The 26,097-nt window shown below is 42.8% G+C and overlaps 2 protein-coding genes across 2 annotated transcripts in view; one reads left to right on the top strand and one right to left on the bottom strand.

Annotated features, from left to right (window-relative positions):
• Positions 1–26,097, bottom strand: part of LOC139422756 (alpha-N-acetylgalactosaminide alpha-2,6-sialyltransferase 5-like) — a 41,741-nt gene that overhangs the window by 7,530 nt on the left and 8,114 nt on the right. The window contains exon 3 of the mRNA XM_071174120.1: positions 6,320–6,732. Coding sequence (XP_071030221.1) covers positions 6,320–6,732 — 413 coding nt within the window. The remainder of the gene's footprint in view (positions 1–6,319; positions 6,733–26,097) is intronic.
• Positions 22,621–26,097, top strand: part of LOC139422652 (choline transporter-like protein 5-B) — a 99,593-nt gene continuing 96,116 nt past the window's right edge. Inside the window, exon 1 of the mRNA XM_071173860.1 lies at positions 22,621–22,752. Coding sequence (XP_071029961.1) covers positions 22,686–22,752 — 67 coding nt within the window. The 5' untranslated portion in view covers positions 22,621–22,685. The remainder of the gene's footprint in view (positions 22,753–26,097) is intronic.

Raw genomic sequence — 26,097 nt, 5'->3', positions numbered from 1 at the left:
CAAAATGATCTATATCCACAGTAAAACAAGTCCTATATCAACATAACCTGAAAGGCCGCTCAGCAAGAAAGAAGCCACTTCTCCGAAACTGCAATAAAAAAATCCAGACTACGGTTTGCAACTGCACATGGGGACAAAGATCGTACTTTTTGGAGAAATGTCCTCTGGTCTGATGAAACAAAAATAGAACTGTTTGGCCATAAAGACCATCGTTATGTTTAGAGGAAAAAGTGGGAGGCTTGGAAGCCGAAGAACACCATCCCAAACGTGAAGCACGGGGGTGGCAGCATCATGTTGTGGGGGTGCTTTGCTGCAGGAGGGACTGGTGCACTTCACAAAATAGATGGCTTCATGAGGGAGGAAAATGATGTGAAGCAACATCTCAAGACATCAGTCAGGAAGGTAAAGCTTGGTCGCAAATAGGTCTTCCAAATGGACAATGACCCCAAGCATACTTACAAAGTTGTGGCATAATGGCTTAAGGACAACAAAGTCAAGGTATTGGAGTGGACATCATAAAGCCCTGACCTCAATCCTATAGGACATTTGGGGGCAGATCTGAAAAAGCTTGTGCGAGAAAGGAGGCCTACAAACCTGACTCAGTTACACAAGCTCTGTCAGGAGGAATGGGCCAAAATTCACCCAACTTATTGTGGGAAGCTTGTGGAAGGCTACCCAAAACGTTTGACCCATGTTAAACAATTTAAAGGACAATGCTACCAAATACTAATTGAGTGTATGTAAACTTCTGACCCACTGGGAAAGTGATGAAAGAAATAAAAGCTGAAATAAATCATTCTCTCTACTATTATTCTGAAATGTCACATTCTTAAAATAAAGTGGTGATCCTTTCTGACCTAAGACAGGGAATTTTTACGAGGATTAATTGTCAGGAATTGTGAAAAACAGAGTTTAAATGTATTTGGCTAAGGCGTATGTAAACTTCCGACTTCAACTGTATTCAAATTGTATTGTGCTGCAAAGTGGGATTCAAATGTACTATTATTTTGTTTTTAAAGATGAATAGAAATTAAATAACTAAAATATAGTCGTTGCGTAAGTATTCAGCTCCCTGAGTGAATACATGTTAGAAACACCTTTGGCAGCACTCAGCAGTGAGCGTTCTTGGATAAGTCACCTGGACTGTGCAATATCAGCCCTTTACTCTTTTCAGAACTCTTCAAGCTCCTTCAAGATGTTGGGGATCATGGATAGACAGCAATTTTCAAATCTTGCCATAGATTTTCAATCAGATTTAAGTCAAAACTCAGAAACATTCACTGTCTTCTTGGTAAACACCAGGGATTATTTGGCCTTGTGTGTAGGTTATTGTCCTGCTGAAAGGTGAATTCATCTCCCAGTGTGTGTTGGAAAGCAGATGAAGCAGGTTTTTCTCTAGGATTTTCCCTGTGCTTAGCTCCATCCCATTTAATTTTATCCTGAAAAACTCCCCAGTTTTTGCCGATGTCAAGCAAACCCATACCATGATGCAGCCACTTGAAAATAAGGAGACCGTTACTCAGTGATGTGTTGTATAGGATTACAAACATAAGGCTTTGCATTTAGGCCAAAAATTGCATTTCTTTTCTTATTTTTTGTCAGTATTACTTTGGTGCCTTGTTACAGGATGCTTGTTGTTTAATGTTTCTATTCAGTATATTGGTACTCTTATTTTCACGCTGTCCTTCAAGTCATTATTGTGGAGTTGCTACAATGTTGTTGATCCATCCTCAGTTTTCTCCCATCAAAGCCATTGAACCCTGCAACTGTGGCCAATGGCCTCATGGAGCAGTTCATTCCCTTCCTGCAGCTCTGCTCCAGAGGATGGCTGTATCTTTGATGTGTCTGGGTGGTTTAATACATAATCCACAGCATAGTTATTAACTTGACCAGGCTTAAAGAGATATTCAATGTCTGATTTGTTATTGTTACCCATCTACCAATCACTGCTCTTCTATATCTGTCACGACTCCTACCGAAGGTGACTCCCCTTCCTGTTCAAGTGGCGCTCGGCGGTCGTCGTCACCGGCCTACTAGCTGCCACTGATCCTATTTTTCCCCTTGTCTGTTTATTAGTTACACCTGTGTTTAATTAGGTTTATTGGTGGGGCTTTATTATCCAGCCGGCCCGCCTACTGGGTGTGCGGGATTATTCTCTGTGTACATTTGTGCACGACTGTAGGTCACGGTTGTCCGTGTATGTGTGTATTTTCTGGACTGTTTAGTTCCCCGTGTTTTGGGGCATTTGTTTGGGTTGGCGTCGGTTTCACCTGTGTGGTGAATTAAAAGTATCGCTACCCTGAACTCTCTGTTTCCTGCGCCTGACATCTTCCTCCGCCACACCCCGGGCATTACAATATCAGGCTTTTATGAATCTGTCAACCCCTATTATTTTACACAGAGTCCATGTAACTTATTACATGATTTGTTAAGTCACATTTTACTCCTCCATTTTAGAAATCAAATTTGTTTTAATAAAAAAAATATTTTAAAAAATTCCAGTATTTAGAGGAGAATGTTGACCAATTTTTTTTCTCTCGATTAAATCAATTGTAATCCCATTTGTAATACAATAAAATGTGAAGAAATCCAAGGGTATGAATACTTTTGCAATGCACTGTAGCTGTTAACTTTTCACAACATTGTGTGCAACTTTGTGCTGAGGTAAAAACAGCACTTGCTGTCAGGTTGTCTCAATGTTGTTCTTGTTTCTTCTTCTACCTCTTCCATTCCCAACGTGATTCAGCCATTGTTTTTTTTATTCAGGACAGTGTTATTGTACCTTCAGATAGTCTTAGAATCCCTCTCTAGCTGCATCGTACACTTAATTTGGACTCTCATATCCCATTGGATCTACAGTAAATCCTCCTGAGTATTAACATATATTCAGAGTGCTTTGAACTAAATCCCATTTAAGGATACTGTGATATGTTTGGTGGTTGTTGGGATATATTAATTGGTCTTTTGTTAAGACCGTCAAAAATGCTCAACGGCAGCTTTAAAATTAGAATGTGTACAGTTGAAGTCGGAAGTTTACATACACCTTAGCCAAATACATTTAAACGCAGTTTTTCACAATTCCTGACATTTAATCCTCGTAAAAATTCCCTGTCTTAGGCCAGTTAGGATTCATGCATGATTCATGTATGACATGCATAAGACCAACATGCAAGGAATTAAATAATACTAATAATTATTATTATTATATTAACTCTACTTCTGCATGCTTATTAAATAAAATAAAAGTTTATTGGTCTCTTACACAGTTTAGCAGATATTATAGCGGGAGCAGCAACATGCTTATGTTACTAGCTCCTAACAATGCAGTATAATGTCCAAAAAGTTCACAAATATTTGACATTATACTGCATTGTTAGGAGCTAGTAACATAAGCATGTGGCTTCTCCTGCCATAATATGTGCTAAACTGTGTAAGCAACCAATAAACTGTTATTTGATTCTAACCAACTTGCGAAAACTATAGTTTCTTAACAAGAAATTTGTGAAGTGTTTGAAAAAATAGTTTTAATGACTCCAACCTGTGTAGCAGAACATCTGATTGCCCACCTCAACAACAGCCCCTTCACATTACACTCCATGCAGTTTGGCTTCAGAGCGAAACACTCCACAAAAACGGCCAACTGCTTTCTTCTGGAAAATGTGAAGTCCAAGATGGACAAAGGGGGCGTTGTTGGGGCAGTGTTTCTGGACCTAAGGAAGGCTTTTGATACTGTTAACCATGAGATTCTCATCACAAAATTGTCCAAGTTCAACTTTTCCCCTGATGCCTTGAGATGGATGAAATCATACCTTGAAGGCAGAACTCAGTGTGTCAGAGTGAGCAATGAGCTGTCGCCCACTCTTAGCTATGATGTGGGCATGCCCCAAGGGTCAATACTGGGGCCCCTCCTGTTCAGCCTGTACATTAAGGATCTGCCTTCTGTCTGTACTGGGTCTGAAGTTCAAATGTATGCAGATGATACAGTGATATATGTGCATGGAATAAGCAAACAACAAGCTGCACAAGAACTCACTACTGTAATGGTCCAGGTTACAAAGTGGCTCAGTGACTCACTACTGTAATGGTACAGGTTACAAAGTGGCTCAGTGACTCACTACTGTAATGGTCCAGGTTACAAAGAGGCTCAGTGACTCACTACTGTAATGGTCCAGGTTACCAAGTGGCTCAGTGACACGTGTTTGCATCTCAATGTGGAAAAAACTGTTTGCATGTTCTTCACAAAGAGGGAAACAGATGCTACTGAGCCAGATGTCTATGTGTCGGGGGAGAAGCTCCAGGTGGTATCTGATTTTAAGTACCTTGGCATCATACTTGATTCCAAACTCTCTTTTAAAAAGCATGTGAAAAAGGTAATTCAAATAACCAAGTTCAAACTAGCTAATTTCCGATTTATACAAAATTGTTTGACTACAGAGGTAGCAAAACTGTACTTCAAATCTATGATACTCCCCCACTTAACATACTGCTTGACTAGTTGGGCCCAAGCTTGCTGTACAACATTAAAACCTATTCAGTCTGTCTACAAACAGGCTCTCAAAGTACTTGATAGGAAGCCCAATAGCCATCATCACTGTTACATCCTCAGAAAGCATGAGCTCCTGAGTTGGGAAAATCTTGTGCAATACATAGACGCATGTCTTGTATTCAAGATCCTAAATGGCCTGGCTCCCCCTCCACTCAGTATTTTTGTTAAACAGAAAACCCAAACATATGGCAGCAGATCCACAAGGTCTGCCATGAGAGATGACTGTATATTTCCCTTAAGGAAAAGCACCTTTAGTAAATCCGCTTTCTCTGTGAGAGCTTCCCATGTCTGGAATACACTGCCATCAGACACACTTCCACAAAATGCATGAAGACATGGCTAAAGGTCAATCAGATTTGTGAACATAATCCCTAGCTGTGTATTGCCGCTTTCCATGTTGTCTGTTGTCTGTAGCTTGTGAGGTGTGGAAACACTTTGTTGCTTTTATGAATTTTGTCTTGCTGCTTTTTGTTCTATGTTGCTCTGTCTGTATGCTACGTCTTGCTTGTTCTATGTTGCTCTGTCTGTATGCTACGTCTTGCTTGTCCTATGTTGCTCTGTCTGTATGCTATGTCTTGCTTGTCCTATGTTGCTCTGTCTGTATGCTATGTCTTGCTTGTTCTATGTTGCTCTGCGTGTGCTCACTGCTCAATTATTGTCTATATTGTAATTGTTTTTAAATAACCTGCCCAGGGACTGCGGTTGAAAATTAGCCGGCTGGCTAAAACCAACACTTTTACTGAATCGTTGATTATTTATTTTATCTTTATTTAACAGGCAAGTCAGTTAAGAACAAATTCTTATTTTCAATGATAGCCTAGTGGGTTAACTGCCTGTTCAGAACGAAAGATTAGTACCTTGTCAGCTTGGGTGTTTGAACTTGCAACCTTCCGGTTACTAGTCCAACGCTCTAACCACTAGGCTACCCTGCTGCCGATTAATGGGCACTGTCCCTGTAAAAATAAAATAAAACTCAAACTCAAAGTGTATGTAAACTCCGACTTTAACTGTATGTGTATTAGAATATGTATGTGTATTAACATGTGTATTAGAATAGGAATGTGTATACACATGTATATGTATTAGAAGGTGTATTATAATATATGTGTGTTAATATGTGTATTAGAATATGTATGTGTATTAGAATATGTATGTGTATTAAAATATGTATTAGAATATGAATGTGTATTAAAATGTGCGTTATATTATATATGTGTATTAAAATGTGTATTATACTATATATGTGTATTAACATGTGTATTATACTATATATGTGTATTAATATGTGTATGTGTATTAAAATGTATATTATAATATATATATACGTGTATTAAAAGGTGTATGTGTATTGAAATGTATAGTATACTATATGTATTAGAAGGTGTATTATAATATATGTGTATTAAACTGTGTATTAGAATATGTATGTGTATTAAAATGTATAGTATAATATATATATATACACGTGTATTAAAAGGTGTATGTGTATTGAAATGTGAATTAGAATATGCATGTGTATTACAATGTATAGTATAATATATGTATTAGAAGGTGTATTATAATATATGTGTATTAAACTGTGTATTAGAATATGTATGCTCAAGAGCTCTGATAACAATGCATTTGGCTTCCCTGGAAAATCCTGATTCAAGTTCTCAGACACAGTGAGTGTATTCTTCAGACGTCATCCTCGACCAGAATTGGACAGCCAGACTCACAAAGTTAAAACCCAATGACATTATTGACCCAATGGTCAAAATGTCAAAATCCTACCTGTCTTTCCCCGTTTCATTTTTGAAGAGCTCGTCAAACTCCAGCATCTTGAGGGGGGAGATGACGTAGACCTTGAGCTTGGGAAGCAGCTGGTTGATGAGACGCAGGTTGTTGAAGACCCTGCCCTTGCCGTCGCGCCGCATGGAGCTGGTGGGTCCCCAGAAGAGGAAGACAGAGTCCTGGTTGGTGTTGAGCAGCTCCTGCCGTCTCTGCAGCACCCTCTGCATGCTGGAGTGGGCAATGACGCGCAGGCTAGTGCGCCTGCCCACATCCTGTTTGAAATTGTTTCCGTTCGGGGCATTGTTCATGCGGATGACGCATTCGGTGCGGTCAATTTCGTCTCCTCGGTTGCTGCCAGTAAGGTGGCCCGAGCTGGACACCAGGGCACAGCAGTTACAGTGCATCCTCAGAGGCTGGGAGGGGGGGGGGGGGGGGGGGGGGGGGGGGGGTAACAGCATTGGACAAGTGAATGCACGGTACCCACCACATTGCTCAAGCTTATCAGAAGGCAGATGAGAAAGAAGGATGCATGTTTGAAGTTTTCAAACAGAATCTGCACTCTCTGGGGCCGAGCAAAGCACAAAGGGTCTTCTACAGGAATCACACAATCCATTATCATTCAATAGAATGTGAGACCATATTCACAGAGGACATTTTGCCTGAGTATCTTCCTATGCCTTTAACAAAATAACTACGAGTGTTTAAAAGTGAATGAAATCCTCCCTCTCTGTCATCGAGGTCAATGGACACATGGAGAAGTGAGATCCATGGCATTAGATTCAAATCTCCCTGCCAAAATCCAATAGCACAATCAATACCCTCTACAGCACAGAGTAGAAGGCTAGGCAAAAGGGCATCCATCTCTAATAGTAAAAACCCTGAGACCCTCTCATGAATTATTCTAAGGCTAAATGCAGAGGTCCATTGTCATTCAGAGCTATACTCTGGGCTTCATGCTTGAGTGGGGCCTGTGGGGGTTGTGCGTACATTCATATACTGTATACATACAGGTGAGATTACCGACTTCACTGCCTCACTGCCTCCTGATCCCATTCTACTGTTTACACATCTCTTCCTTTCATCTCTGTGATTCCACACATATTAATTACCAGGGGAAACTTAGAGGAAATGGAGATGGCCCTGAGCACGATGTGGGAAGTGTGTGTGAAGACACAGAAGACAATGAAGACAGAAGATAATGAAGTCAGAAGATAACGAAGACAGAAGATAACGAAGACAGAAGATAACGAAGACAGAAGATAACTAAGACAGAAGATAACGAAGACAGAAGATAACGAAGACAGAAGATAACAAAGACAGAAGATAACGAAGACAGAAGATAACGAAGACAGAAGATAACGAAGAAAGACTATAAAGAAGACAGACTATAAAGAAGACAGAAGACAACGAAGACAGAAGATAACGAAGACAGATTATAAAGAAGACAGAAGATAACGAAGACAGAAGATAACGAAGACAAACTATAAAGAAGACAGAAGATAAAGAAGACAGATTATAAAGAAGACAGAAGATAACGAAGACAGACTATAAAGAAGACAGAAGATAACGAAGACAGAAGATAACGAAGACAGACTATAACGAAGACAGAAGACAACGAAGACAGACTATAAAGAAGACAGAAGACAACGAAGACAGACTATAAAGAAGACAGACTATAACGAAGACAGACTATAACGAAGACAGACTATAACGAAGACAGAAGATAACGAAGACAGACTATAAAGAAGACAGAAGATAACGAAGACAGAAGATAACGAAGACAGAAGATAACGAAGACAGAAGATAACGAAGACAGAAGATAATGAAGACAGAAGATAATGAAGACAGAAGATAACGAAGACAGAAGATAACAAGGACAGAAGATAACGAAGACAGAAGATAACGAAGACAGAAGATAACGAAGACAGAAGATAACGAAGACAGAAGATAACGAAGACAGAAGATAATGAAGACAGAAGATAATGAAGACAGAAGATAACGAAGACAGAAGATAACGAAGACAGAAGATAACGAAGACAGAAGATAATGAAGACAGAAGATAACGAAGACAGAAGATAACGAAGAATAAAAAAAGTCAGGAAGTTTTGGGCGGAGCCAGAAAGTTGGCTTTCAGAAATATTACAATGTAAACTTACTTTTAATCCATCTGTCTGCATATTTAAAGACATGGCATATGGAGGTTTAGTGAGATACCAAATGGGCTGGATGATTCTCTTCATCATCCATCTTGAAAAAAAGTGGAAATCAATCAATCCGCCATCATTAACACAATGGAAAAATCGAATGATTTATTATTAAAATATTCTAAATGCATGGACGACGACGAAATAAAAACAAATGGATACAATTTAAGGCCAAATGACAAATAATAATGCAGGCATTAGGAATGGGGGTATGAGCATGTGGGTCTGGGCAGATGAGATTTAGTGATTGTTTGTGTTCGTCTGTCAATTGTTGTTCTTATGTATAAGTTTGTATATCGATAAAAAATGTAATAATAATTATAAAAAATAATTATATTCAAAAATATATAATAATAATAATGAAATCCCCGCAGACCGAGGTTGTCTTTTCTGTCCCGGTGTGTCCGGATGAGCGATTAGGGTACTCCTATCATGGTAACATTTCAAACTTCAAACTATAGCCTTTTTCCTAGCAATAGTGTGGATATATCGTTCCTTTGTGCTAGCCAAACATCCTACAAGTAGACAAGAAAGAATTACACACCCCACCACACGATTATAGCCAATCTCTTGCCATGCTATGAAAATAGCTAGGGAAGACATATCTTCTTTCTTCTTGATGTTTGCAGATATGGTACACACACTGCCCATGGCAAGACAAACCAATCTTCTTACTAATTCCTACTTAATGCGATACAATGCAATACAAGAAAATGATGTCAGACGTGCAATTCATGTTGGTTTAGTTCCATTATTCTCCCTGTCTGTAGGTCTTCATGCATGTCACTTCTGCTGAAGCGCAACAGTTTTCTCCTGGTAGCTTATTCGCATCTCTGAGGCTGCGCTGCTTTCTTTGTCTGAACTGACTATGTTTATCTGTGAACATTTCCCAGCACATTCATTTCTCCTCTGACAAGTCAAGAAATTTAGATTGATATTTGGATTTGACATGACAGAATTGTTTTTTATATATTTTTTTAAACGTTAAGGAATATCAGGGCAGCAAATGCAGACATTGCCCAAGCAATAACATTCAACTCTATTAATGTATCGTACTTGTGGCCTGGAGCATCAGGGAAATTCTCCCAGTAATAAAAGTGTTTTTGCAAGGAAGACTAAATTGTCTTTGACAGTCTATGCCCAGAGCTTCTGTCAGCTCAATGATTCTATGTGGAAACAGCAATGACTTATCAACCTTCATTCTGAGGAAAAGGTTGAAACTGAGAATCTTTAAGAGGGGAAACCTCATCAAAAAGGATTCTCAAACAACACTGTTGAGAATCCGTGTGACCTGAGCCCTTTTCCCAGGACAACTAGCTCATCAGTAGTAGTCATCTTGTTTTGGGCTAGGTTGAACTTATGTGTTACAAATAGACAAATGGGACAGTACAGAAGGAGACGGTCTCTGTCGTGCAAGTATGTCTGCAAGGGTTGTATAAACATGTTTTGCACAATTGGATGGAATGATTCTGTCTGGTTTAGGACAAAGTCGCGGTTGAGTTACTGTTCAGCAAGTTCTAGTTTCTGTACGAAATGGGGAGAATGCAGTCAACGTCGAAGTGAAAATATCAGGATGCAGAGGAAGAGCCATACAGTCCTTCGTGGGCCATTTCCCTTTATATATGAAGAACTGTGTGACTTTGCTATTCAGCTGAAGCATCCAGGTGGGTGAATAAATCTGGTTTTTAGTTTTGTCAGTCTCCACCTGTATCTGATTATATTTTCATCATTTAGCAGACACTCTTATCAAGAGAGACTTACAGTAGCGAGTGCATACATTTTCTTCATACAGGTCCCCCGCGGGAATTGAACCTACAACCCTGCTGTTGCAAGCACCATGCTCTACCAACTGAGCCACACGTGACCATAATAGATTAGAACCTAACATCACATTATTGAATCAAATGTTGTTACATAGATTCATCATTATGGAAGTTTCCTGATTTAAGCCTTAAAATTAAACTAAATGTAATAATAATTGTGCAGATCGATGCATTTTCAACATGTTCGTTTTAGATGTGCTACATTATGAACCAATTTCAATCACAGGATCTGCTGAGGTAAGAACGGCTAATAATAATGGCCAGAATGGAACAAATGGAATGGCATCAAACACCTAGAAACCATGTGTTTGATGTATTTGATACCATTCCATCTATTTCACTCCAATCATTCGAACAAGCCCATTCTCCCCAAATTAAGGTGCCACCAACCTCCTGTGATTTTCAATATGAGCACACCTACCTACAGTATGCCGTAGGAAACTTGACTAATACGACCGTCTGTCTCACACATCATTCATAAAAGGAAACGATTCGTATTCCACTCAAACTGTACGTCCGAAATGGCACCCTATTGCCTATATAGTGCACTACTTTTGACCAGGTCCCATAGGAAATAGGGAGCCATTTAGGATACAGTCCCAGATTTGGAATGGTAGTGGGACGTTGGCAGGTTCAGACTTCATATAACTCTAACGTGGAGTATATTAGATTAGCTGAGCTACAATACATACAGTGGGGCAAAAAAGTATTTGGTCAGCCACCAATTGTGCAAGTTCTCCCACTTAAAAAGATGAGAGAGGCCTGTAATTTTCATCATAGGTACACTTCAACTATGACAGACAAAATTTGAAAATAAAATCCAGAAAATCACATTGTAGGATTTTTTATGAATTTATTTGCAAATTATGGTGGAAAATAAGTATTTGGTCACCTACAAACAAGCAAGATTTCTGGCTCTCACAAACCTGTAATTTCTTCTTTAAGAGGCTCCTCTGTCCTCCACTCGTTACCTGTATTAATGGCACCTGTGTGAACTTTTTATCAGTATAAAAGACACCTGTCCACAACCTCAAACAGTCACACTCCAAACTCCACTATGGCCAAGACCAAAGAGCTGTCAAAGGACACCAGAAACAAAATTGTAGACCTGCACCAGGCTGGGAAGACTGAATCTGCAATAGGTAAGCAGCTTGGTTTGAAGAAATCAACTGTGGGAGCAATTATTAGGAAATGGAAGACAAACAAGACCACTGATAATCTCCCTTGATCTGGGGCTCCACGCAAGATCTCACACCGTGGGGTCAAAATGATCACAAGAACGGTGAGCAAAAATCCCAGAAACACACGGGGGGACCTAGTGAATGACCTGCAGAGAGCTGGGACCAAAGTAACAAAGCCCTCCATCAGTAACACACTACGCCGCCAGGGACTCAAATCCTGCAGTGCCAGACGTGTCCCCCTGCTTAAGCCAGTACATGTCCAGGTCCGTCTGAAGTTTGCTAGAGAGCATTTGGATGATCCAGAAGAAGATTGGGAGAATGTCATATGGTCAGATGAAACCAAAATATAACTTTTTGGTAAAAACTCAACTCGTCGTGTTTGCAAGACAAAGAATGCTGAGTTGCATCCAAAGAACACCATACATACTGTGAAGCATGGGGGTGGAAACATCATGCTTTGGGGCTGTTTTTCTGCAAAGGGACCAGGACGACCCGTGTAAAGGACGATCCGTGTAAAGGAAATAATGAATGATGCCATGTATCGTGAGATTTTGAGTGAAAACCTCCTTCCATCAGCAAGGGCATTGAAGATGAAACGTCGTTCAGCATGACAATGATCCCAAACACACTGCCTGGGCAACGAAGGAGTGGCTTCGTAAGGAAGGAGTGGCTTCGACATTTTGATTTCTATACTGAACAAAAATATGAACGCAACATGCAACAATTTCAAAGTGTCACATCTTCCCCTGCTCCTCCCCTCCGGCATACGACTTCGCTAGAATGCTAACCACGGGTCCTGGGATTCATCTTACGCACACCTGGCATTCTTCATTACGCACACCTGGCACTCTTCATTACGCACACCTGGCACTCTTCATTACGCACAGCTTTTAATCATTATGACTCACACCTGGACTTTGTTCTTGTGTCCTGTCTTGTAGCCACATGGAATTGTCTCGTTTCTGGTTTTGTTATTTATTAAACGTTTCACCTGCACTTGCTTCCTGACTCAGAGCTCCATTATTACACAGAGATTTTACTGAGTTACAGTTCATATAAGGAAATCAGTCAATTTAAATAAATTCATAAGGCCATAATCTATGGATTTCACATGACTGGGAATACAGATGGTCACAGATACCTTTAACAAAAAGGTAGGGGTGTGGATCAGAAAACCAGTCAGTATCTGGTGTGACCATTTGCCTCATGCAGAGTGACACATCTCCTTCACATAAAGTTGATCTTCCATGGCTGTGCGAAGTTTATAATGGCGGGAACTGGAACACGTTGTAGTCCACATCGATCCAAAGCATTCCAAACATGCTTAATGGGAGACATGTCTGGTCAGTACGCAGGCCATGAAAGAACTGGGACTTGTTCAACTTTCAGGAATTGTGTACAGAACCTTATGACATGAGGCTGTGCATTATCATGCTGAAACATGAGGTGATGGCAGCGGATGAATGGCACGACAATGGGCCTCAGGAACTCGTCACGGTATCTCTGTGCATTCAAATTGCCATCACAGACTATGCCAAGGAGATGGGGAAAATTACTGTGAATATGCCTGTCAGCTGATCTACGCATGGTCTGAAAACACGGCCTTGAATACCGTCCAGCCTCACGGCCTTGCAAGTGTTGACTTGATCACGTCGACCTCGGAGAGCGAGATCACCCAGTCCTCTGGGTCGGTGGGGGCCCTCACGTATGGTACGGTGTTGTTATTGTCGAAGCGTGCATAAAATGCGTTAAGTTCGCCTGGAACAAAGACATTGTTGGGCAGATCACGGCTGGGTCTTCTCTAGTCCCCTTCTGTACTCCCTGGCTGCATCACTGGCTGCATAGCTGCTTGGTATGGCAACAGCACCGCCCTCGTTTGCATGGCGCTACAGAGGGTGGTTGGGAAATCCCAGTGCATCACTGGGGCCACTCTGTATCAGGCGGTAGAAAAGAAGGCCCGGAAAACTGTTAAGGGCTCCAGCCACCCAAGCCATAGACTGTTCTCTCTGCTTCCGCATTGCAAGCGGTACCGGTGCATCAAGTCTGACACCAAAAGGCTCATGAACAGCTTCTATCCCCAAGTGATAACACTGATAAATAGCTAACAGAATGGCTACACAGACTATCTTGTATTATTTATTTTAATGCACACTCACAGGACTCTACAGACGCACACTGACACTCCAACACACATTTATACGGAGTCTACACACTCACATTCAATCATCATATACACTGCTGCTACTCTGTTTATCATATATCCTGATGCCTAGTCACCTTACCCCTATACACATCTACCTCTATCACTCCAGTATCCCTGCACATTGTTAATATGGTATTGGAACAGACCCTGTATATAGTCACCTTACCCCTATACACATCAACCTCTATCACTCTAGTATCCCTGCACATTGTTAATATGGTATTGGAACAGACCCTGTATATAATCACCTTACCCCTATACACATCTACCTCTATCACTCCAGTATCCCTGCACATTGTTAATATGGTATTGGAACAGACCCTGTATATAATCACCTTACCCCTATACACATCTACCGCTATCACTCCAGTATCCCTGCACATTGTTAATATGGTATTGGAACAGACCCTGTATATAGCTTCTTACTTTCCTGACTCAAGTAAAAGTGAAAGTCACCCAGTAAAATACTACTTGAGTAAAAGTCTAAAGGTATTTGGTTTTAAATATACTTAAGTATCAAAAGTAAATGTAATTGCAAAAATATACTTAAATATCAAAAGTAAAAGTATAAATCATTGCAAATTACCTATATTTAGAAAACCAGACGGCACAATTTTCTTGTTTTTAATTTATTTACAGATAGTCGGGGGCACTCTCCAACACTCAGACATAAACAAAGCATTTGTGTTTAGTGAGTCCACCTGTCACGTTCTGACCCTAGTTCTTGTGTTATTCCTTTGTTTTTGTAACGATTTTCTTCTTCATACGAAGGAGAGTCGGACCAAAATGCAGCGTGTGGTTTACGATCCATGTTTATTAATAATACGAAACACGAATCTCCAATACAATACTACAAAACAAAACGTAACGAACGTAACGAAAACCTAAACAGCCTATCTGGTGAAAAACACATAGACAGGAACAATCACCCACCAAAACCACAGTGAAACCCAGGCTACCTAAATATGGTTCCCAATCAGAGACAATGACGAACACCTGCCTCTGACTGAGAACCATATCAGGCTGAACATAGAAATAGACAAACAAGACATGAAACATAGAATACCCACTCAGTTCACACCCTGACCAATCAAAACATAGAAAATACAAAGTAAACTATGGTCAGGACGTGACAGTACCCCCCCCCCAAGGTGCGGACTCCGGCCGCAAAACCTGAACCTATAGGGGAGGGTCTGGGTGGGCATCTGTCCGCGGTGGCGGCTCTGGCGCTGGACGTGGACCCCACTCCATGACAGTTTTAATCCCCCTCCTAAACGTCCCTAAATAGGTTACCCACCACAATGATAACATGGGACAGAGGGACAGCTCGGGACAGAGGTAACTCGGGACAGATGGGTAGCTCAGCACTGAGAAGAAGCTCAGCACTGAGAAGAAGCCCAGGCAGGTAGTAGAAACTACCAGAACCTGGCTGGCTGGCGGTTTCAGCAGATCCTGGTCGACTAGCAGATCTGGGAGAATCTGGTCGACTGGCGGATCTGGGAGAATCTGGTCGACTGGCGGATCTGGGAGAATCTGGTCGACTGGCGGATCTGGGAGAATCTGGTCGACTGGCGGATCTGGGAGAATCTGGTCGACTGGCGGATCTGGGAGAATCTGGTCGACTGGCGGATCTGGGAGAATCTGGACGACTGGCGGATCTGGGAGAATCTGGTCGACTGGCGGATCTGGGAGAATCTGGTCGACTGGCGGATCTGGGAGAATCTGGTCGACTGGCGGATCTGGGAGAATCTGGTCGACTGGCAGATCTGGGAGAATCTGGTCGACTGGCAGATCTGGAAGAGTCTGGTCGACTGGCAGATCTGGAAGAGTCTGGTCGACTGGCAGATCTGGAAGAGTCTGGACGACTGGCAGATCTGGAAGAGTCTGGACGACTGGCAGATCTGGAAGAGTCTGGACGACTGGCAGATCTGGAAGAGTCTGGTCGACTGGCAGATCTGGAAGAGTCTGGTCGACTGGCAGATCTGGAAGAGTCTGGTCGACTGGCAGATCTGGAAGAGTCTGGACGACTGGCAGATCTGGAAGAGTCGGTCGACTGGCAGATCTGGAAGAGTCTGGTCGACTGGCAGATCTGCTGGTCGACTGGCAGATCTGCTCGACAGATCTGAAGAGTGGTCGACTGGCAGATCTCTGGCTGCAGATCCTGGTCGACTGGCTGCTCTGGCTGCTCCATGCTGACTGGCTGCTCCATGATGACTGGCAGCTCTGGCTGCTCCATGCTGACTGGCTGCTCCATGCTGACTGGCAGCTCTGGCTGCTCCATGCTGACTGGCAGCTCTGGCTGCTCCATGCTGACTGGCAGCTCTGGCTGCTCCATGCTGACTGGCTGCTCCATGCTGACTGGCTGCTCCATGCTGACTGGCGGCCCTGGCTGCTCCATGCTGACTGGCGGCCCTGGCTGCTCCATGCTGACTGGCGGCCCTGGCTGCTCCATGCTGACTGGCGGCCCTGGCTGCTCCATGCTAACTGGCAGCTCTGGCGGCTCCTTGCAGACTGCTCTGGCGGCTCCTTGCAACTGGCAGCTCTGGCGGCTCCTTGCAGACTGGCAGCTTTGGCGGCATCCTGCAGAAAGGCAGCTCTGGCGGCTCCTTGCAGACTGGCAGCTCCTTGCAGACTGGCAGCTCCTTGCAGACTGGCAGCTCCTTGCAGACTGGCAGCTCCTTGCAGACTGGCAGCTCCTTGCAGACTGGCAGCTCTATGCAGACTGGCAGCTCTATGCAAACTGGCAGCTCCTTGCAAACTGGCAGCTCCTTGCAAACTGGCAGCTCTATGCAGACTGGCAGTTCTGAACAGGCGGGAGACTCCGGCAGCGCTGTAGAGAAGGAAGGCTCTAACAGCGCTAAACAGGCGGGAGACTCCGACAGCACTGGAGAGGAGGAGGGCTCCGACAGCGCTGGACAGGCGAGGCGCACTGTAGGCCTGATGCGTGGTACTGGCACTGGTGGTACTGGGCCAAGGACACGCACAGGAAGCCTGGTGCGGGGAGCTGCTACCGGAGGGCTGGGGTGTGGAGGTGGTACTGGAAAAACCGGACCGTGCAGGCGCACTGGAGCTCTTGAGCACCGAGCCTGCCCAACCTTACCTGGTTGAATGCTCACGGTCGCCCTGCCAGTGCGGCGAGGTGGAATAGCCCGCACTGGGCTATGCAGGCGAACCGGAGACACCGAGCGCAAGGCTGGTGCCATGTAAGCCGGCCCAAGGAGACGCACTGGGGACCAGCTGCGTAGAGCCGGCTTCATGGCATTAGGCTCGACGCTCAATCTAGCCCGGCAGACACGCGGAGCTGGAATATACCGCACCGGGCTATGCACCCGCACTGGAGACACCGTGCGCACCACTGCATAACACGGTGCCTGTCAGGTCTCTCTAGCCCCCCGGTAAGCACAGGGAGTCTGCCCAGGTCTCCTACCTGGCGTAGCCATACTCCCTGTTAGCCCCCCCCCAAGAAATTTTTGGGGCTGCCTCTCAGGCTTCCATCCGCGTCGCCGTGCTGCCTTCTCATACCAGCGCCTCTCTGCTTTCACCGCCTCCATTCTACGGTAACCCTCCTCGCACTGCTCCAGCGAATCCCAGGCGGGCTCCGGCACTCTCCCTGGGTCGGCCGCCCACCTGTCGATCTCCTCCCAAGTAGTATACTCCATACTGTACTCCTCCTTGGGCTGTTCCTGTTGTTTCTTCTCCCGCTGCACCTTAGTGCGGTTACACTCCCCTGGTTTAGCCCAGGGTCCTCTCCCGTCGAGGATTTCCTCCCATGTCCAGAAATCCTTATTGCGCTTCTCCTCGCGCTGCTCCTGCCTGTTGACACGCTGCTTGGTCCGTTGGTGGTGGGTGATTCTGTAACGAGTTTCGTCTTCATACGAAGGAGAGTCGGACCAAAATGCAGCGTGTGGTTTACGATCCATGTTTATTAATAATACGAAACACGAATCTCCAATACAATACTACAAAACAAAACGTAACGAACGTAACGAAAACCTAAACAGCCTATCTGGTGAAAAACACATAGACAGGAACAATCACCCACCAAAACCACAGTGAAACCCAGGCTACCTAAATATGGTTCCCAATCAGAGACAATGACGAACACCTGCCTCTGACTGAGAACCATATCAGGCTGAACATAGAAATAGACAAACAAGACATGAAACATAGAATACCCACTCAGTTCACACCCTGACCAATCAAAACATAGAAAATACAAAGTAAACTATGGTCAGGACGTGACAGTTTTAGTTGGTCAGGATGTGAGTTGGCTGGGTATTCTATGTTTTGGGTTTCTAGGTTGGGTTTCTTGTTTGGCTTGATATGGTTCTCAATCAGAGGCAGGTGTTAGTCATTGTCTCTGATTGGGAACCATATTTAGGTAGCCTGTTTTCTGTTGGGGTTTGTGGGTGGTTATTTTCAGTGTTTTTGTGTCTGCACCAGATAGAACTGTTTCGGTTGTCACTTTGTTGTTTTGTATTTTTGAAGTGTTCAGTTGTTTATTAAAAAGATGAACACTAACCACGCTGCGCTTTGGTCCTCTTTATCTCCAGACGACAACCGTTACACCACCAGATCAGATGACCAGGGATGTTCTTTTGATAAGTGTGTGAATTGGACCATTTTCCTGTCCTGCTAAGCATTCATCATGCAAAAAGTACTTTTGAGTGTCAGGGAAAATGTATGGAGTAAAAAGTGCATCATTTTCTTTAGGAATGTAGTGGAGTAAAAGTTGTCAACAATATAAATACTCAAGTAAAGAACAGATACACAAAAAACGACTTAAGTACTTTACACCACTGCTTGTGCACATGATATTAAAACGTGAAACATAAACTGCAGGTTTCCACTTAGATCCAAGATATAGAACACAGTTGCCTCTCAGTGATGATATCCATTGCTTCCTGTCAACTTCCTGTCAGCCCCGTCTATCTATTAGTTCATGAAGAAGTGGTGCTCTTGGATTAATGAGGACTGGGATCCTTTGAAAAATGTCTATCAGTGAGGAGGAAGTACAGCAGCAGCACAGCCAATCGGTTACGTGTGTTAATGACATCCAGAGGATGATGTCCAATAAGGTTAGCCATGGTTCTGTTGAGCATTGATCTAGCTAGTCTCTGTCTAGGCCTTTAGGTTATGTGGTTAACCTTTTCCTGCAGTGGTCTAAATCACAGTCACAAAGAGTGATTCTTGGTAGTATTAAACAAATCTACTTTTGAAACAAAAGTATATACCTCACACACATGGTTAAGGGCTTAAAAAAATAAGTTTTGATTTTGAGTTTGCACCCCAATATTACACTTTATATACATCATAGAAGACTGAAATATATTTAAAAAACTGTTTGATAAAGAAACACCAGGTTTTTGTCTGGTTTAAAAAAAAAAAATCTTTACTAATAATCTTTACTAATTTATTAATAATCTTTAAAATCTTTAATTAAAAAATAAGGAAAAATATTAATAACATTCCACCCATGAGGCCAAAGAGGGCACTTTGGTCATTGACTGCAGGAAAGGGCTACGATATCAGATTGATATGTTAGGCAGGAATACACTGATTCTCTTTGTTAGGAATTCTCTATGTACTAGTTTTTGTCTGGTGTTCTATAAAACTGGTAAAGGGCATCATTGACAGGCAGTCTCAAAAATAAGTCACTTCTGCACTTCTGGTTTTCTTTGGTTATCTACATGTTTCTGTCTAGTTCTTATAATTACAGCATCAAAAAGGCTGGAATAATGAGTCATGAACCCACACATACATCTGCGAAAACACACATGCACACACACACCTAACTGACACACGCACGCACGCACACACACACACACACACAAAGACTTGTATAGACACACACACACACACACATACACACACACACACACACACACACACACACACACACACACACACACACACACACACACACACACACACAGACTCACAAAGACGCACACACACACACAAAGACTTGTATAGACACACACACACACACACACACACACAAAGACTTGCATAGACACACACACACACACATGTGTTAGCAGGGAGATTTACAGAAAAGACTGGTTTTGTGATTACCATGTGTAAAGGCCAGTGCAGATGGATGCTGCTCACTACTGTTTAAAGGTCAACATCTCTTTAACAGGAACAGGCAAAGCAACAGAGGAGTGGTGGAGGGAGAGGGGGTGAGAGGGATAGGGGAGGAGAGGGAGAGAGGGAGGATAGGAGAGAGAAGAGGTGAGTCAGAGGATGGAACTGTGATGTTGTCACTAAATGTATCTAGTCTACCGTGTGTGTGTGTGTGTGTGTGTGTGTGTGTGTGTGTGTGTGTGTGTGTGTGTGTGTGTGCGCGTGTGTGCGTGTGTGTGTGTGTGTTCATGCTTGTTTGTGTGTGATACTCTGCAGCTATAATCAGATTGTCAATGGTGAGAAAGCAAGAGGGAGGGATATTCTCAGAAAAGAAGGCAGGCTCTGTGACAGAGAGAATGAGGAGAAAATAACACAAAGGGAGGAGCATCGTGTAACGGCTGTCGTCGGATGAAGAAGGAGACCAAGGTGCAGCGTGGAAGGCGTTCATGATTTTTAATAAAAACTGAACACCGCAACAAAGTAACAAAGTTGACCCAAACGAAACAGTACTGTCAGGTGCAGACACTAAACAGAAAACAACTACCCACAAAACCCAACCGAAAAAGGACAACTTATATATGATCCCCAATCAGAGACAACGATAGACAGCTGCCTCTGATTGGGAACCACACCAACATAGAAATAAAGAAACTAGAATGTCCACCCTACTCACACCCTGGCCTAACCAAAATAGAGAATAAAAACCTCTCTATGGCCAGGGTGTGACCCACGATTCATTATAAAGTCTGATTAAGTAGATCAGAGATCAAACACTAAATTAATAACTGTGTTACTATATTTATTTGTATGCTAACTTTATTGGCACGGTTTAATAAACTACTGGCATAAATTAGTCTTACTAAAATACTAAAATCAACGCCAACATCTACAGCTAGGTATTGGGTGCACCAGTATTTGTCCATTAGAGATTTTGAGGAAGAGTAAGGAAAACTCTACAAGTTCGAAAATGCCACCTGAATTCGCTACAATTATTAATTATTGGTTCACTGATAAGTAATATCTTCATACTTACAGTACCAGTCAAAAGTTTGGACACACCTACTCATTCAAGCGTTCTTCTTTATTTTTTAAACTATTTTCTATATTGTAGATTAATAATGAAGACATCAAAACTATGAAATAACAGACATGGAATCATGTAATAACCAAAAAAGTGTTAAACAACTTTGAGATTCTTTAAAGTTGCCACTCTTTGCCTTGATGGCAGCTTTGCACAAACTTGTCATTCTCTCAACAAGCTTCATGAGGTAGTCACCTGGGATGCATTTCAAATAACAGGTGTGTCTTGTTAAAAGTTAACTTGTGGAATTTCTATCCTTCTTTAATGAGTTTGAGCCAATCAGTTGTGTTGTGACAAGGTAGGGGTGGTATACAGAAGATAGCCCTAAATATGGACTTATATATGGACTAGCCCTAAATATGGTCCAAAGAACAAGTCATATTTATTTTTGTAATTCGTTTTTTAAAATTTAACCTTTATTTAACTAGGCAAGTCAGTAAAGAACAAATTCTTATTTACAATGACGGCCTACCCTGGCCAAACCCGGAATACGCTGGGCCAATTGTGCGCCGCCCTATGGGACTCCCAATCAAGGCTGGATGTGATACAGCCTGCCATATCTTGCCATATTATGGCAAGATCAGCTGAAATAAGCAAAGAGAAATGACAGTCCATCATTACTTTAAGATATGAAGTTCAGGAAAATCTGGAAAATTTCAAGAAAGTTTCTTCAAGTGCAGTTGCAAAAACTATCAAGGGCTATAATGAAACTGGTTCTCATGAGGACCACCACAGCAAAGGAAGACCCAGACTTACCTCTGCTGCACAGGATAAATTCAGTTACCAGCCTCAGAAAAGCCCAAATAAATGCTTCACAGTGTTCAAGTATGAGACACATCTTAACATCAACTGTTCAGAGGAGACTGCGTAAATCAGGCCTTCATGGTCGAATTTCTGCAAAGAAACCACTACTAAAGAACACCAAAAATAAGAAGGGACTTTCTTGGGCCAAGAAACACGAGCAATGGACATTAGACCGGTCTGATGAGTCCAAATTTGAGATTTTTGTTTCCAACTACCGTGTCTTTGTGAGATGCAGAGTAGGTGAACATATGATCCCTGCATGTGTGGTTCCCAGCATGAAGAATGGGAATATTTTTTGTTTATCACTTTTTTGGTTACTACATGATTTTATATGTGCTATTTCATAGTTTTGATGTCTTCACTATTATTCTACAATGTAGAAAATAGTTTTTTTTTTTCTTTTTAAAACCTTGAATGAGTAGGTGTGTCTGAACTTTTGACTGGTACTGTATGTAGCGGACATGAGTCGGGATTTTTGTTTATTTGGATGTTGCAGTAATAGGACCTAGGCCTAGCATTTGAGCGAGCAAGAGAGAAAATGATTTTGATAGCTAGCACTGATCCCAATGACTCGACTGCTCCGAGATGGAGAGAAAGAGAACGGCTCATTTTCAGGTATTCACAAGGCTCATTTGAATTTCCTGAAGGAAAATTCAGGAAAATTCTCTGCAACAAAAGAGTGATCAAGTTAAGATCTGATGTTAAGATTTGATGAGCAACTATCTGCTTTTACTCCCGTTACGGCCAGTTGGAACATCCAAAAAAAGGTTTAAATAAAAATGTACAAGAAACTGAAAAGATGCCTATTCCTGCACCTCCAATGTAAATCATTCATTAGTGCCACACACAGGTCCAAAATCTACAACAGCTCAATACATTGGAGGTGCTGAATAGGCATTTTTGTTCGGTAGCTTGTAAATGTCTATTTAGAAATTGTTTGGATGTACATACCGGCAGAAACGGGAGTAAATGAAGATAGTTGCTCATCGAAACTCCATACTATATTTGGTGAGTAACGAACATATTTTGACATTATAACGCTTGCAGAGCTGTCTATTGGAAGTTTGAATCGGATCTTCCTGGGCGTTAGAGAGGAAACACATCATATGCATTGTCTAAAGCTCCAAAGCACAGATAGTGGGGCAGGAACTGGGTGGTACGTGATACGTAGGATGTAAAAAGGAATAACCTCTCCTGTTATTCATCATGATTAAAGGAAAACTCAACCCAAAAACAATCTTTTGGTATTTGTTTCATTAGTCCATTGTTGACATAGTCCCAAAATGTTTTGCTTATCATCAATTGAGTTTTCAAGATATATAACTTTCAAACTACAGAAATCATACCCGTATGATGCATTTTGCATCATATGATGCAAAATGCAGAATCATATGATGCAAAATGAAAACATTTTGGAACTATGTTAACAATGGACTACTGAAACAAATATCAAAATATGTGTGGCCTTTATCAGCCTCCAGGATCAGACATGAAGAAGCTAGAGCTCACATATCCAACACCATCACAACCACCACCACCACCACTACAACCACAACCACCACCACCACTACAACCACAACCACCACCACCACCACTACAACCACAACCACCACCACCACCACTACAACCACAACCACCACCATCACCACCACTACAACCACAACCACAAACACAACCACTACAACCACAACCACCACCACCACTACAACCACAACCACCACCACCACCACTACAACCACAACCACCACCACCACCTAGCTCACAGATCCACCACCATCACCACCACCACCACCACCTAGCTCACAGATCCACCACCACTACCATCACAACCACAACCACCACCACCTAGCTCACAGATCCACCACCACCACTACCACCACCACCACCACCACCACCACTACTACCGCCACCACTACTACTACCACTACTACCGCCACCACTACTACTACCACTACTACCACCAACACTACTACCACCACCACCACCTAGCTCACAGATCCACAACCACCACCAGGCTCACAGATCCACCCCCACCAGCACCACCACCTAGCTCACAGATCCACCACCACCACCACCACCTAGCTCAAGGATCCACAACCACCACCACCTAGCTCACAGATCCACCACCACCACTACTACTACCGCCACCACCACTACTACCGCCACCACCAGTACCACTACTACCACCACTACTACCACCACCACCACCACCAAGCTCACAGACCCACCACCACCACCACCACCACTACTACTACCGCCACCACCACCACCACTACTACCGCCACCACCACTACCACTACTACCACCACCACCACCACCACCATCACTACTACCGCCACCACTACTACTACCACTACAACCACCACCACCACCACTACTACCGCCACCACCACTACCACTACTACCACCACCACCAAGCTCACAGATCCACCACCCAGAATGAAAGAAGGTATGCACATAAGTTAAGGAGTCATAAATAGACTCCTTCAGTAAATACTGTATAACTCTGTCCTCAGGTTGAAAGAGATCTCTCACGCAGCTGGGGCTGTATTGGGGTTAGTTGTGGGGTTGTGTACACCACACGAGTGTGTATGTGTGTGATCAAGAAGCCCTGCAGCATAGGCCGATTCCAACCGTCTCTGGGTGGGTCTGGAGATTTATACCAGGCTCAAAGGCTCTGAGTGCAGAGAGTGATTGATGCCAGGCTCAAAGACTCTGAGTCCAGATAGTGATTGATACCAGGCTCAAAGGCTCTGAGTCCAGATAGTAATTTTCTGGATCTAATGGAAGCTACAGTACAGAGCTAAAGTTGAGAGTCCCCACAGGGGGAGAACAGACTCTGAGATAAGGCAGTCCACGATTGATGAAGTACAGTATACATCATGCAGCTATACTGCCAGCTGTCAATAGGATGGCAAAGGACAACAAAAGGGAAGATTTTTCAATACATAATGAATACAGATGTTGCATCTTAATTTGATCACCCTTTTGCAGGAGAACTTTCCTTCAATGCAGGAAATATAAAACCTATAGGGTATTTGAGGTATAAAAAAGTCTTCTGAAGTTTGTAATTTCCACGTTGAAATTTACGACTTGATTTTCCCTTATATAAAAATATCGATAAAAAATAATCCACATAACAAGTCACATGTCCTGTTGCTGCAGGATTCTTTTCCTGCTGTAGTAAACTGGCTCAAATGAAGATCCCACATGTGTGTCAGACACAATATCATGATATGGGGAGAATGAGAACAACAACTAGATGTACTCACTGTGCTGTCTTTTCTTGGATTTAGACCAAATATAATACAAAGTAAAAACTTATTTCTATCCTGTTTAGTCCAAGTTACTCAATTATTTCATCGTCACATTCTAGCTCTTGGCTGGGAGAGGACTTTAAATTGCTTCTGATTTTCTGGAAAAGTTTGGGAAGCTGGAAGAAAAGAGGACTTAGTTGTGCTGCACATGTACAGTACAATAGCAGCCAAAACTCTCTGAAGCTTGTAACCATTCAACCGTGAACAGAACATCTCCAGACACAGCTCCTGATTTTTTCCTGTTCTCAACTCCTGTCCTTTGTAGCCTCTCCTTGTCTGGAGCCACCTGAGAGACGCAGTGTCCTTTCACGTGCCGTGGCTCACTACTCCTGTATCACTCACACCCTGAGGGAGCCAGGAAGACAGGCAGAGGAGACCTATCTTTTCTGCATTCTGATACACTATACAGTATTTACAAAAGTATATGGACACCCCTTCAAATTAGTGGATTCGGCTATTTCAACCAAACCCATTGCTGACAGATTTATAAAATCGAGCCCACCGACATGCAATCACCATAGATAAACATTGTTAGTAGAATGCCTCACTGAAGAGCTCAGTTACTTTCAATGTGGCACCGTCATAAGATGCCACCTTTCCAACAAGTCAGTTTCATCAAATTCCTGCCCTGCTAGAACTGCCCCGGTCAACTGTAAGTGCTGTTATTGTGAAGTTGAAACGTCTAGGAGAAACAACTGCTCAAAGTAGTAGGAAGTGGCCACAAAATGGTAGAGAACACAAACTCACAGAACTGTTCAGAACGAGTTCTGAAGCGCGGAGCACCAAAATAAATTCTTTACTCGGTTGCAACACTCACTACCGAGTTCCAAACTGCCTCTAGAAGCAACTTCAGCACAATAACTGTTCATCAGGAGCTTCATGAAATGGGTTTCCATGGCCGAGCAGCCACATACAAGTCTAAGATCACCATGCGCAATGCCAAGCGTCAGCTGGAGTGGTGTACTTGTATTTGTATTCACTATGGATCCCCAAGGCAGCAGCAACTCATCCTGGGGTCCGGAAAAATTAAGGCAGT

Source organism: Oncorhynchus clarkii, chromosome 1, assembly GCF_045791955.1.
Source record: "Oncorhynchus clarkii lewisi isolate Uvic-CL-2024 chromosome 1, UVic_Ocla_1.0, whole genome shotgun sequence".
NCBI classification, from domain to species: Eukaryota; Metazoa; Chordata; class Actinopteri; order Salmoniformes; family Salmonidae; genus Oncorhynchus; species Oncorhynchus clarkii.
This window is presented reverse-complemented; position numbering and strand designations above follow the sequence as displayed.